We start from the raw sequence: 14,372 nt of genomic DNA on the forward strand, positions 1-14,372 counted from the left end.
CTATTTATCTGTTTACTTGTCCATTTTTTTTTTACCCTTTCTTCTAACATTTATTCATTGTATATAGTAACCAGAAACCCGGTGCCTCCATTGTAAGATGATAATCACTGATACCAGCAGATACCACTGATAAATAGCTCAGATACAGTTGTTGGATGATAAGAACCCCTTATTCACCAGCCTATATTCTCACCGCTCAAAATCATTAATTAATCAAATAAACATACTCATATGCAGCAAACACTTTTGTCTCCATTCTGAAATCAATACTGTATTGAGGGTATGATCTATTTGGTGAATTTAGTTTATGAAAACAAACTAACAGCCTTAACAGTTATTTGTAATTTGTATATCTTATTCACTTCTTGGGTTTGTTTTCTTTATTAAAAAAAAATGCTTCATAAATTAATCTGTTTTTTCTTTCTTGTGCCTTTATCCTTTCCAAGGTTATGCCTTTCTGCTGTTCCAGGAAGAAAGCTCTGTACAAGCTCTGATAGATGCTTGTCTGGAAGAAGATGGGAAACTTTACCTGTGTGTGTCAAGTCCCACAATCAAGGATAAACCAGTAAGTAGCTTGTGCCATGACGCTTATGCTGGTTGCTAACCCATTTGCTGTTACTCTTTCCAGTTAATAAAGAAAGAAAGAAATACCTACAGTTGATTGGCTTGTCCATTTCCTGTTGCTATTACATTGAATGGACTTTCTGTATCAGCGTAACATGGTTTTAACATTTGCTTCTTTCTGATAAATGCCATGTTCAATTAACTTTTATATTTGGTACTTCTGGTATCTCACAGGAGTATGCATCCTTTTACAGTGTTAGGTGTGAAACAATCAGATTATAATTCTTCCCTCTATATTGTTTGAAAGAAAAGAAAGCCTTATGCAATGAAATGAAGAAACTTAACCCCCTCCAAATTAAAATCCAGATAGCTTCAAATATCCCCTGTACTTCATTAGGTTTCTTAATTATACAATAGCTAATCAATTTATAATTTAGGTCTCATTTACCTTATATAAACTGCAGGGTAAAAACAAGTCATGCAGACAGCTATAGCAGAATAGAAGACATACGGTAACCTGTTTCTATTGTTCACATCTCTAACATTCTTTAATGCTAGTCTCTTTTGTGGCTATGGATACATACAGATTATAAGCAATAAAAAAACCCAAAACATGCTGCCTCTTAAAACCACTATTAAAAAGCTTGCACAGATAAATGAACAACCCAGTATTATAGCACAGTGAGTGTGCTTACGTGATTTCTATGATCAATACATGGATGGATGAACATTGTTATTCAAATAACTTCTGAGCAGTTTTTTTTCTGTGTAATCTAAAGATTTCTTATCAACTGTGTTGCTTGCTGCTTAACAAAAGTGAGCATTCACATATTATAAAAACTCCTTTTGTATCCAAGCACAAAAATTAACTTTATCTCCACTCCTATCAGTGCTTTGAAATTTGTGGATCACTGTATGTGATTTCAGGAAAGCCAGAAGCCCAGACTGCAACTGTAATTGCACATACATGTTCTGAAAGTCCTTTCACAGATTTCTTATTACAATGGTGATTAGGGGCAGGGAATTAATGAGGTAGGAGTTTGCTGTGATGAAATTTAACTCGAGCCTGGCCTCTAGAGGTGATAAATGAATTGTCCACCTTCTTTCGAACACTTGGATAAGCTATGTTCTCAAATTGTTTTGGTGGTTATACCACTGATTTACTGCTTTTGCTAAGTTAAAATTATATTTTTAATTATAGAAAGATTTGGCAGTTGTTTCTTAATTTTAATTGAGTTCTCAAGTTCCTCTACTAAAAACAATACAGGTGCAAATTCGACCTTGGAACCTGAGTGACAGTGACTTTGTGATGGATGGGTCTCAGCCTTTGGATCCAAGAAAAACTATCTTTGTTGGAGGAGTTCCGCGGCCCCTCCGAGCTGGTGAGTAGAAGGAAAATGTAGGGCATGTAGTAGGGGGTCCAGATTAAGCAGAAAAGATGAGAAAAGATATACAGTATATGTAAAAGAGCAGAAAATATACCCTGTCTTTTCCAAAGATTGTAGCTCACTTTCTGAGTCAGTGAGTGTCTTCCAGTCTACAAAATATGAACTGTGAACATTTTTTATCTTTTAAGTAGGTTACTAATTAGGAGTTTCAGTAGAAACAGTTTTCCCCAAGTTTGCATAATACTCTAGCACTTGGCTGATTTTTCGTAATTTATACCATCTTAATCCTAACGGTGACTTGCTTGCTGAGATGCAGGCAAGTTCCCCTCTCCTTTGACTAGACGACAAACTTCTCCCAGCCCCTTTCCAAACCAATTCCAACTGCAGCTCTAGGATTTCTCTTTCCCTTTTTCTCAACCCTAACCCTAATTTTCCCATGGAGCTATAGACAAGGCCTCTCAGCCATTGTCCAGAAGAAAAATTTCTCCCAGCCTAGGTCTCTTGGTAGCCCCACTCTGTACTGAAGGCCGCTTTCCAGGCCCACTCCTAATGTAGCTCTTTTTCTTAATCTTTTTTCTTCACCCTTAACTCTTTTTCTTCACTTTCATTTGCAGAGCCATAGACAAGACTCCTTAGCCTTTGGCCAGAGGAAAGATTTAACCCAGCCCAGATCTCCCGGCAGCCCCCACTTTGTTTTGAAGGCCCCTTTTCAGCACTGCTCCCAACTGTAGCTCGACACTCTTTTCTTTCTTCCTAACCCGTGTATTTTTGGTGAGCCAATGACAAGGTCACAAAGCCATTAGCAAGTTGAAACATTTCTCCCAGCTTAGGTGTTTTGGCAGCCCTCACTTCCTCTTAGTAGTCCCTCTCCATCCTCACTCGGAGTCAGCTGCATGGTCCTCTCAACCCTAATCCTAATTTTCCAGGGCTGTGGTAGACCAGGCCCGTCAGTCATTGTCTGGAAGAAAGACTTCCAGATCAGGTTTCCTGGTAGCCCTCACTTTCCTTTGGCAGCCACTTTCCAGCCCACTAGAACTTCAGCTCCTGGCTTTATCTTTCTCCTAATCCTCATTCTTTTGGGAAGCTGTACACAACGTCCCCAGCCATTGCTGACAGTAAGATTTCTCCCAGCCCAGGTTTCTTGGCAGCTTTCACTTTCCTCACCATCTTAAAATAAGGCATAATTGTAAGATGGTAATTATGTAAATAGTAACAATTAAACATTACCTCATTTCTAATTATAGCCTTTGTAAAACTGTGTGTTATTTGGCCTGTCATAGATTACACTTGAAATGCATTACATTTGAAAACTGATGCCTTTAAATAGTTAATTTCTCCAAAGCAGACAAATAGCTTCCAGTTTTTCTTGTTTGCAACTTTAAAGGTCTGATACAGAAGTTTTTCCTAAGATGTCTGAACACTGCATCGTTTCCTTGCCCTGGAATCCTATATATTCTTTGTCTGTTGGGAAGAGTAACTTACTGGAACTACTATTGTAAATGTTTTTAAGCGTTCCTGATGTCTATTCCGTACTGTCACTTTCTGAGATCATTACCCAAATGATGATTCCAAATCATTAGAATGCAGAAGAATCTACTAGTCACTACATTATGCTGATAGTTTTCCCTTACTGTTTGGAGCAGGAGTATTGTCTGGTTTGGTAGAATGAGTTAGACGTTTGTTTGCTCGTTGCAAATGGACAAATTAGCATATGGTCTTCCCTTAATGTGACACACACATTTTTACAAACACACATACATAGTCAATTTAAAAATTGTCTCTATTCTATATATAATTAGTGAGAATTTTGTGAGAACTACAAGGATTTAAATATTTAGTATATCTTTTTCATTTTATCTTGGATAGCTAAATTTTAACTAGCTACCGAAAGTGTTTTCACATAAAGCATAAAAAATGGCTGACTTGGCAGGGCCTGTACAGGTCCCAGTATCGTGCTTTGTGAGGGTCTGCCCTTCATCCATCTGACAAATTTGTCTGCCTATCAACTTTTACAGAGAACTTGGCTTGGTGATCAGTTTACATGCCTCTTCTCCACTTCCTTCAGCCTCTTTTCCACTTCATTCAGTTCTTTCCCTTAATTTTCCTCCTGTATGTGTCCTCAGCCACATACACTCATGAGACATGCACTCAGCCTGTCTTATTTTATGAATGATATTTATAACTTCTTTAGAGTTTTTCTTAGTTTCAGAAAAAGCAACAAACCGTTTTAAAAGATCCACAATCAAGTCAATGTTCTACAAAAATACTAAGTTAAGTTGTACCCAAAATGTAGGCTTGCTTTAAGTGCAATAAATTCTGATGTTTCACAAAATTTTGTTTCAAATGTAAAACACTTCCTTAATGTCTTTTCAACCTTAGTACTTAGGCAAAATATCGGATTCTAAATACAGGACTATCTTTAAGTGATCTTGTATGTAAACTAGCATTAACAAGCCTGGCTGGAGCTGGGGGAGATCCTGAATACCTAAGCCCAAATACCACAGTTTTAATTTACAATATGATAAAGTCTAAAACAGTTGACCTGATATCTACTTTAACAATGTAAGTCTGCATTTTTTTCACACTTCAGTCACACCAAGTTTCTTTTTACAGATTATACAAAATATAAAAGCAAAAAGTTTTTTGCTTTTATATTTTACTGTAATTATGTCGGGTTGAATCAATCTGTTAAAACCAATGTTTGGGTTTGCTATTTTAGACTTTGGAAGACAAGCACGCTAAGGCAAATAGCGCTTTTTTTAATGCAACAAACCAAACGCAATGCTGCTATTTATGTTAAATCTATAATATTTAACAATTGACTTCTTGCAGTTGAATTGGCAATGATTATGGACCGTTTATATGGAGGTGTCTGCTATGCTGGCATTGATACAGACCCAGAGTTGAAGTATCCAAAAGGTGCTGGCAGAGTGGCTTTCTCCAATCAGCAGAGCTATATTGCTGCTATCAGTGCTCGCTTTGTCCAGCTCCAACATAATGACATTGACAAACGGGTAAGTAAAATAGCATGGAACAGAATGGTTGTTACTCACAAAACTCTACAGAAATTAAAAACATCCTTATATTAATATTGTGTTGGAGAACACTGTAACCTCTGTTCTTCAGATGACATTTGTTAATTATTTAAAAGCTTATTTAAGCAGCTAAAGCAGAGTGAAAAAATCTATCTTAAACATCTTAAATAACCTTTTAGCACTAAAACCAGAAAGTAGTTGGTTGTAAGCTCATTTGTTCTTGGTTTTGTTTTGAATTCTGAAGGTCAAACACTGTAGAATTTCCCAGCTTCTTTCTCCTCCTTTAGACGTTTGCTCATTGTGCATCAACAGCTTTTAGTTAGTGGCTACTTACACAGCTTCTGCCATTTCTATTATTAGGCAACATTTTCTCACGACAATGTACGCCTAGACTTGAGGTTCCTAAAACACAGGTTTATCACAAGTATAATAGGTAATGCTGACCTCAAAAGTCTTGAGAATTATTTAACCAAAACCAAATGCCAATAGATGCTTGATAGGCAAAAGGGGGGAATATGAGACGGTTTTGTTCAGTCCATATGACATCCTGGTTTCTAAAGGGCTTTTCGAGTTTAGAGTGAAGTTAAGGTATTTACTGAAATGTGAGTTGAAGACATTAAAAGAAAACATTACTTAATTTCCAAGATTTTTTTTTTTCCTTTAGACCTTCTGTCTTCACCTCGATTACATGTACAAATAACACATGTTTTTGAGGACTTGGCATTTAGAATTATTCAAAAGAATATACAGCATGCATGGCTGCTATGTATTTTCACAATAGGGATGGCTTGTTTTCTACTTAATCTAATATAAATTGTTTCTTAAGAAGTCAGCTTGACAGGTATTGGGTGTCTATTATGTGCGGTATACATATAAAAACACATGGCTGAAAGTCCAAGCTCTTTTTACTTTCTCTTTAAAAATCTGAACTGAACTTTTTGTCAGATTAGATGAGGTCATGGAGTTATAAGTCCTCAAACTATTTTTCTATGGTGCTACTATACCTCATGATTTTAACTAAAACAAGGCTGTTCCTAAATATTTCTTGTCCATTGAATTCTGAAAAATTTTACAAAGAGACTAAGATGATTAATTCTGGAGTCTTAATCACAGTGTTGAACCCTTTGAGATTTATGTATCAGCCATGCGTAAAAACTTGGGTTTTTTTTCTAAGCTTTAGGATAGAGCCACAAACGATGCTAGCTGGTAGGTTTTTTTCCATCAATCAGTACTTTTCCCAGTTGGTTGATTGATAATTTCAGTTTACTTAATTATCTTTATCTGGTTTTAAAATAGGTTTATCTGTGAGTTTGAAGAAGTGTGAAGTCTCTTAATCAGTCCTTAAATATTAGTTTTTAAATCTAATAGATTGAAATCCCTGAATTGTAGAGCATACATTCTTAAAATTATTTCATTAGTAACCAAAACAAGAAAAGGAGTGAGAGAGAGAATCTATTTCAGACCTTCAAAAATCATGCTTCGGAAATGTGAGTAGGTGGGGATCTAGAGATGTGCTGGACATTGGGCCTGCTTTCTTCCAATTTCATTTGAGACAGCGCTGTTTTATTTTACGTGATGCTTCTAATTTTAGTGGTAGGGCATCTGATATGCAAAATGGCAGTTATTCAGACTTGTTCCATGCAATACTAGTAGTACAGTGTAATTTAAAAAAAAAAAAAAAGATTGGCAGTTCTAGCTGTTCCATAGGCAAGAAATATAATTCACTGCATAAGCTTTACTTCAAATGAGTAACATTTGTTGAAATGTGATCAGGATAAGCTGAAGTAAAATTCAGCGTAAAGCTTTTCTGTATAATATGTTTCTTGTTTTTCAACTTAGTATCTCATTCTGTGTTTCTTTAATACTGTATGTATTTAAGTGTAGTTACTGGAGTCAAGTTTTCCTTGCAATATACAAATTTTGCCAGACTAGCACTTGTGCAGTTACAGCAAAATTATTTATAATAAAAGCACGTATATTTCAATTTTTTCTATCTCTTGTAATGTAGTTGACTATACTTAAACCGCTTTATAAATAGCATCATAGAGCCATAAGAATTACACGTGCATAAACTAACGATTTCCCCAGAATGAATAAACACTCAATTTAAATGTGTAGGCTTGATTTTATAGGAACAGACGCACAGGAGAGAACTCGCATGTTGTCAACTTCTGTAATAGTATTATTGCAAGTGCCTAGTCATGCATCAAAATACTGCTGTGTTTAGCACAAGTGCTTTAAAACCAAAAAGAATTCCGGTCCTAAGACGTTTACAACTGAGCGTAGGACAAAAGTCAGCAGCTCTCCAGCCTATTTCTAACTGATGGCAAGGCCATAGTTGGAACAACTATGAAATCTTACTACATTTCTAGAGCTAAAAATCTTTAGATAGTGATTTTTGTCAGCGGAAGGCAGAGTATTTAATACAAGTGCATTCAATCTTGTTTAATTTGAATCTTCTCTTCATTTATTAGTCTGGTCCTGCATTTTGCAAAAAACTTTTTTCACAGAAAACAAAGAAAGAAAGAAAAAAACCTCTCTGGGAAAAAAACTCTGAAACTCACCAGACCTCTGAATTTTAGGAATATAAGTTTGTTCTTTATAATTTTTCTTCCTAAATGCTGCTGCTCTCATGCCCTGCCCCCGTAACAACTGTATTCACATTCCTGGAGGTTTCTTAGACAGCAGCAAAATCCTTGGAGATGCTATTTTTACTGAACTTCCATCTTAGTACTTCCACATACCTAACTTTTCCAAGAAATGTTGAATAGTTACCAAAGCACACCCTTCTTTCTTGAGATTTTCTGACAAGTGAAGTGGTTGGTATGAAAACTTAACTACCAACCTCTTCGGGTTCATCAGCATCAGTTGAAAACCTTCCAGAGAGTCAGAAGAATTAAAACATTGCTCCTTCTGTTAGTTTTACATAGTTAGCAAAACGATGTAATCTTCTTACGGTTATTTTTCTTCTTCCTGGTGCAGGTGGAAGTGAAGCCATATGTGCTGGATGATCAGATGTGTGATGAATGCCAGGGCACTCGCTGTGGTGGAAAATTTGCTCCGTTCTTTTGTGCCAATGTTACCTGTTTGCAGTATTACTGTGAATACTGCTGGGCAAGCATACACTCTCGTGCTGGGCGAGAGTTCCACAAACCACTGGTAAAGGAGGGAGGTGACCGGCCCCGCCACGTCCCGTTCCGCTGGAGCTGAACCCCAGGCCCCACCCAGCAACAAGTACTGGAGTAGATAAAATCGAGTGAAAAGAGAGCGCTGCCTCAGGGCTTAGTGTTCTGGAAATCTGTGCATTCGTCCTCGACTTTAATGAAGATATGGGTCTTTTTATTACTATTATTATTATTTACAGTCACATTACTGAACTCAGTGTCCAGTATAATACAAACCGGCAGAGTGTAACTGTACTGATTTTGCACTTTGATTCACACGAACATCTGCTTGGTACCTTAATTTCCTACACAAGACTTGTCACTAGTGACATTATGTAGACTGCCATTCTCATCAGCCTTCACTGGGTTGATGTGTATGTGATGAAGATTTTTTTATTATAATTATTTTTATTTTTAAACTGGAGCATGCACTTATTTTCAGAAATTTAGACTTGCCCCTAGCAGATGATTTACCAAAGGTAATATTCACAAGTAGGTGGCAGATGTAGCAAAAACTTAAACGGATATTCAGCAATCATTAGTTTGGGTCATTTAGAGTAGTAATAACCCTTAAAGAAAATAAGCCTTTAGTTGCTCTCCATTTTGACTTGTAAGGATGATACCTCATAAGCTGGATCAGACTTTTTTCTTTTGTTTTGCTGAGGTTTATTTTTGTTTGTTTGTTTTGTTTTGTTGGTTTTGGGGTTTTTTTGTTAGGTCTTTTAGTGTTATGTAAATGTATGCTGCAATAGCTTTTGCTGCTATTAAAATGGTATTACTAATACCAGAATACTCTATTCAGGCTAGGGTATCAATTAAAAAATGAATATGTGATTAAAATAGTGATGGCTGCTGAAAGGAGATCAGTATAGCATACAGAAAAGCTTCCAAGGAAGGTCAATATTTTTTGACTGCATGTTTACTTAATCAGGTTGCTGCATGCAATAAATTTTATATATGTCTAATATAAAACCTGCCCACAATGCACAAATTATGAATCTACGTAGGCTACAAAATACTCAGTAACAAAAAAAATTGATTACTGACTGGAGGAAGGCATGCCTCAGTAAATGTAATGCTTCTGAAATTAGGATCAGCCCATTACAGAACGACCTATATTACAACAAATATAAAAACTAGCTGTAGGATATTCTTAAAACAAATTTGTGGATGGTAGATGAAGTACTTTGCGGTGCTCTGTTATATATCGTGCAATTTATTTTATATAGTAAAGTGATTATGTCTAGTACTGTGATCAAACTTAACTGTTAAAGCCTCTGTATCCAACATTAACACATTTTTGACAGTTCATAACAGGTACATAAACAGAAATGAGCTCTTAGTTACAATCTCTCTCCTAACGCTTGCATCATTTACGTAGCTGCAGACCTTGTCCAGAAGACCAAAGAGCTCATGCTAGCGTACATACACTACCGATTAGATAGTCTGTCAAACTAATAAACTAGGCACATTTAAGAAAGTTAGGAAAAAAGTGGTGCTAAAGAAATGTCTGCATATAAAAGTAACATGAGATGTCTGCTCTGTGGATGTGGCGTTATCTCTCTAATCCCTGGATGCATCCTGTGAAGCTTGAATACAATTAAGACCTGCTAACACAGTGGACATTTTTTTAGCATGAACTATGGGGCTGCAGATAGCATATAAATATAAACACACTTGGTATACTAATGATTGTGAGAATGTGTACACTATTTTTTTCTTTTTCCTCCTTTGTTTTTGCAGTTCCGGGGACAATCTGACTGGATATGACACCGCATAGTAGATTTAAATGTTCTGGGTTTTGTTTGTTGTGATGTCCTTGTTTGTGTCTTAATTTAGTAAGTTGTTTTTCCCAATGTTTAGTTGCGAGTATTGGCTTTGAAAGGGTTTTTTTTTCTGTTTTTGGGGAAAAAAAAGAAGAAAAAATAGTTTTTTACTGGTTTAAAATGCTTATTATAATTATCCCTTTTGAAGTTACTTCTGGGCGTTTTTGTGATATTGCTTTTCCCAGCCCAGGTGTCTTTTCTGTTTTTTTTTTCATCTGTACAAGACATTTTGTTATGCACTACTTTTTGTATCTAGACAGTTTTCAACAGTCGGCTGATGATTTTTTTTAAAGAAAAAGGCATGCTTTCTGACTGACATGATCTTTTGCAATACCTCAATTTTGAAATATAGGAAAGAAAATGATATTTTCTAAGTAAGTTTATTCAGAAAAATATATATTAATTTAATTCTGCAAGAAAAATGATTTAACAGATGGGTAACTTTATTTTTTTCATGCTTATTTGAGTTTTTTTGAAAATGAAGAAGTTAGAGCTTTATAACTGTAATATTAAAGATCATAGCTAACCTACAGAAATCTACCTAATTATGTGAAAGAAGTAAACCTTTTTGAAGAAATACCCCTCTTTCATGTAGAAAAAATAACCCCAGAGAGAAAGAGAGAGAGAGAGAAGCTGGAAAATGTACAATATAGCATAATGTTGGATTAAATCTAAAACAAAATCATCATAAAGAACAGGTGTAAACACAAACTCCATTTGGTGCTGAAAGTTGTGAATAGAAGGTGAAAAAATATTTTCCCTTAATTTGTATATTTATAATCAAGTGTGATTATGCACGACTGACCAGAATTGTGAGAGTTCTTCTGTTTGTATTTTTTTAAAGAGAACTTTTTTTAGTTTATTAAATTATGACATGCTCCCTTTTGTTTTGTAAATGAATGTGCCCCTGAGTTGTTAATATGTTATATTAAAAGAGGGTCCTTCAAAAAAAGTTATTTTTTAAAATATGGAGTTCTGAACTGCAACTTGACTAAGAAGCCCCTGGGTACAACAGGTCCTATTGTGGCCTTTTCTGATGTGAGACTTGAACTAGTCGATTTTTTTGAAGGCTAACCTAACCTCGACTATTTGTTGTTATGTGCAATACTGTTTGTACTGTTTGTATAAAAAAAAAGAAAAATGAAAAGAAAAAAGGCATAAATCTTTATTGCAGATTTATTTTCATTGCAGACTTTAGACATTGTGATTCACTAAAATCATTTTTCTACTGTCAAATATGTACCTTTTCTTCATGCTGGTATTTTTTCAATAGTAATGTAGCCTTTGTACTGAGACAAATTTTCATTGTTATTTTTAGAAAGATTTTTTGCTAAGAAAAAAATTAAACATATTTACATATTTTTCATTTTTATTTCGTATTTTCTTTAAGGAGTGCTTTCTCAACCATTAATATAGTTGTTTCTGGGAGAGACTTTCATATCTGGTCAATGTCATTAATATTATTTTGTATTTTTACTTGGAATAAATTAATTTTATGATGCTAATTCTTTAAAAGTTTATTTTTTTCATTTTCAGTTATTTTTGAAGCTAAAATCTTTGTAATATTGTTACTAAAGTGTCTAGTTTTTTGAAATGCAAAGCTTTATGTATTAACTTGCTGATGTGGTTTACAATAGTGTGGCAATGATGAAAATGGTTGGTTATGTAAAGTGATTGGAAAATTGTAACAAAGAATTGGGCAATAAAATGACAGAATGAAGCAGAAAAAATGTGATATTTTGAAAAGCCTTTTCCTTTATCAAAATGATTTAGGGAGATAATAGGGATGTCACAGTACCAGTTCGCTGTCTAGATTTATACACTACCAGTGTTGATGAAATACTATTGCCGTTATAAGGAACTAAATCTATTGAAACAATGGGTTTTTGACCCTGCCCATTCAGCATAATGCTCCATTACTTTTCTCGTCATGAACTCAATAAACTCTTTTCAATAGTCTTAGATTGAACCTCCTAAAATATATAGTCCTCATTGTATTTTGCCACCGTGTTATTTATTTAATTAAATTGACCCTTTCCCGCACAACTTCCTTCCTGCATACGTTTATCAGTGGCAGCATGGAGCAGACTGTAGGTACCCACATCATTTTCTAACGAAGTTACCACGTAGTGTTGGTAGCTGCCTAGTTAATGCAAAATAACGTATGTCCATTTCCTGGTAGCAATGCGGTAACCCATATTGCCACCATGTCTGAACATCTGTTCAGCTTCTTTGTCTTTCTCCGTTCTTCTCTGCATCTCTTGTGTCCTTGTCCTTTTTTTCTTTTGTATTGGCAATACCAAGTGCCAGTATCGAAACACCTTTCATTCACCGCCATTTACATCACCTTTGTTTCCCTGTGCAGCCAGAAGAAACCCCTTCCTGAAGCCAGCGACTCTCTGTTCTGGCACCTAAACCAATCCAGACTAAAACTGGTGTTGCGTAAACAGGGCATACAGTGACTTTCTCTAGACAAAACAATTACTTCAACAAGTTATTGATGACCTTTTAGACTAACTTACGCTAGAGTGTTAGAGTGGCTCATCTGTAACTTGCGGAAAGAAAAGTGTCCAGAGTTGGTCTGTTGTGTATCCTCTGTGTGTTCAGTTCTGTAAGTAATGTATAGACTAGATCAAATAGTGAAGTAAAATTTAGACTCAAATTAGGTACTACTGGTTGGAATGTATGCAAATTGCAAACAAAGGAGATTAAGGAATGAAGAGGGAATAAAAAAATTCCTGCTAAGTGGTACAAAGTTTATGCTTATATTTCTGCCTACATGCTTGTATTTTATAGCCTGCTAGCAAGGCATGGGCTAAAACAAATTGTATTGCAAATATGCAGTTAGCAAATAACTTTGCTGATTTCACTATCTGTTAGAGTAGCAAAAAAAGAAAAAAAAAAGAAAAAAAAAAAAGGCACTTAACTGGGAAAAGCTCCCATGTTAATATTTCAGTATTGTGACATCTCTACTTGCAAGGTATGAGTGAAAGATTAGTCACAGATTTGTAGAAATGTCTCTTTTGTTTAATCTGGCTTGTATGTAGTTGCTTTTATGCTGGTTTGTATGATGTCAGCTAAACCCTTTTTTCTTTTCCTTCCTTCCTTTCTTTTTTTTTAAACCAGACAAACTTCTTAATCTCTGCTGCTATAGTGTTCTGTCATACCACAGAGTATTTTATATTCATGTTAGTGACTACTCTATACCCCAAAAGGGTAGCTGGTCAGAAATCACATTGGTCACATAATTCTGACACACTCAAATTTACATGAGAAAAAGTTTAGCAGTAAGTAGAGAACCAGGGTGCTAGTAAGAGATAATTTCGGCTCTTTTTTTTTTTTTCCTGGACGTAGTTCTGTTGGGGTATAAAGTATTAGATATTTGTAATTTTACTGTCAAAATAATGGACATGACATAACTTTTAGAGCATTCACAGCTAAGACCTCTGTACTTGTTTTTCAACTAATTTTAAATGTACTGTATCTTTTATTACATGTTCTCTTAGCTTGTTTTTGCTAGTAATTCTAACAAGGCTTCTTCCTTTTTGGCTTGGACTAATGCTTGTATGGAACTGCAGTACTGTGACTAAACATGGAGCTCAATGCTGCTATTGCTTACAACTGCTTAAACTTTGTAGTTTGGACTTTATTTTTTTCTGTAATAACTTATTAAATATAGTTGTACGAAGTACTGATATTTGTCATCCTTTGCACATGCTAAGGAAATCCTGGGATATGCATTATGGGAATGTAAACTAGCTGCAAACCCCCCAAATCTTGTATTGGAAAACTGTTTGCGCTAGATAAGGTTAAGCAAATACACACCTTACTCACATGCACACAAACTATCTTTTCTAGTTATTTTATAATACAAGTATATGGTCCACTTATGTTTTCTCCTGAAAATAGAAAAGCCACCCTTGATAAGGCATTTATTGTGCTAAGCCGAAGGTAAATACAAAAACACACACTATGGAAATATTTCTGAGAATGTCGTTTTCCCCACCAAATGCAGTATCAAGTGCCTTGAAAAAAGGAACTGTTGAATTACTTTCTCTGAATTTAACAAAAATTGCTGGCTAACTTATATTGCATTTTTTTATTAGCAGTTTAACAATAGCTGCAGGCTAGAGATTAGACTGATCAGTTAAAAAAGAAAAAAAGCACTACAACGCTAGTTTCTAATGGTTTCTATTTTAAGAATAGGAGACAATTAAAGCTCAGCGATACAGTTGTTCAGAACTCTACAGAACAATTCCTTGAAGAAAATGTGAATCCTGCTAGGCCAGGGCAAGTGAAGACCACAAGAACAGTGCGTGTTCTATGTCACTGTTTTCTTTCAGTGTCCACATAAATGCAGCTCAACAACCCTGCTGGAACTATCAGCACTGGAAA

General features: G+C 35.3%; 1 protein-coding gene across 7 annotated transcripts in view; it reads left to right on the plus strand.

Annotated features, from left to right (window-relative positions):
* Window positions 1–13,668, plus strand: part of CPEB3 (cytoplasmic polyadenylation element binding protein 3) — a 100,617-nt gene extending 86,949 nt beyond the window's left edge. For all 7 annotated transcript variants that reach the window (XM_076338795.1, XM_076338792.1, XM_076338793.1 and 4 more), the window contains 4 exons: window positions 447–565; window positions 1,832–1,946; window positions 4,785–4,966; window positions 7,970–13,668. In XM_076338795.1, coding sequence (XP_076194910.1) covers window positions 447–565; window positions 1,832–1,946; window positions 4,785–4,966; window positions 7,970–8,197 — 644 coding nt within the window. In that variant the 3' untranslated portion in view covers window positions 8,198–13,668. The remainder of the gene's footprint in view (window positions 1–446; window positions 566–1,831; window positions 1,947–4,784; window positions 4,967–7,969) is intronic.
* The last annotated feature ends 704 nt before the right edge of the window (window positions 13,669–14,372 follow it).

This window comes from Aptenodytes patagonicus, chromosome 5, assembly GCF_965638725.1.
Source record: "Aptenodytes patagonicus chromosome 5, bAptPat1.pri.cur, whole genome shotgun sequence".
NCBI lineage: Eukaryota > Metazoa > Chordata > Aves > Sphenisciformes > Spheniscidae > Aptenodytes > Aptenodytes patagonicus.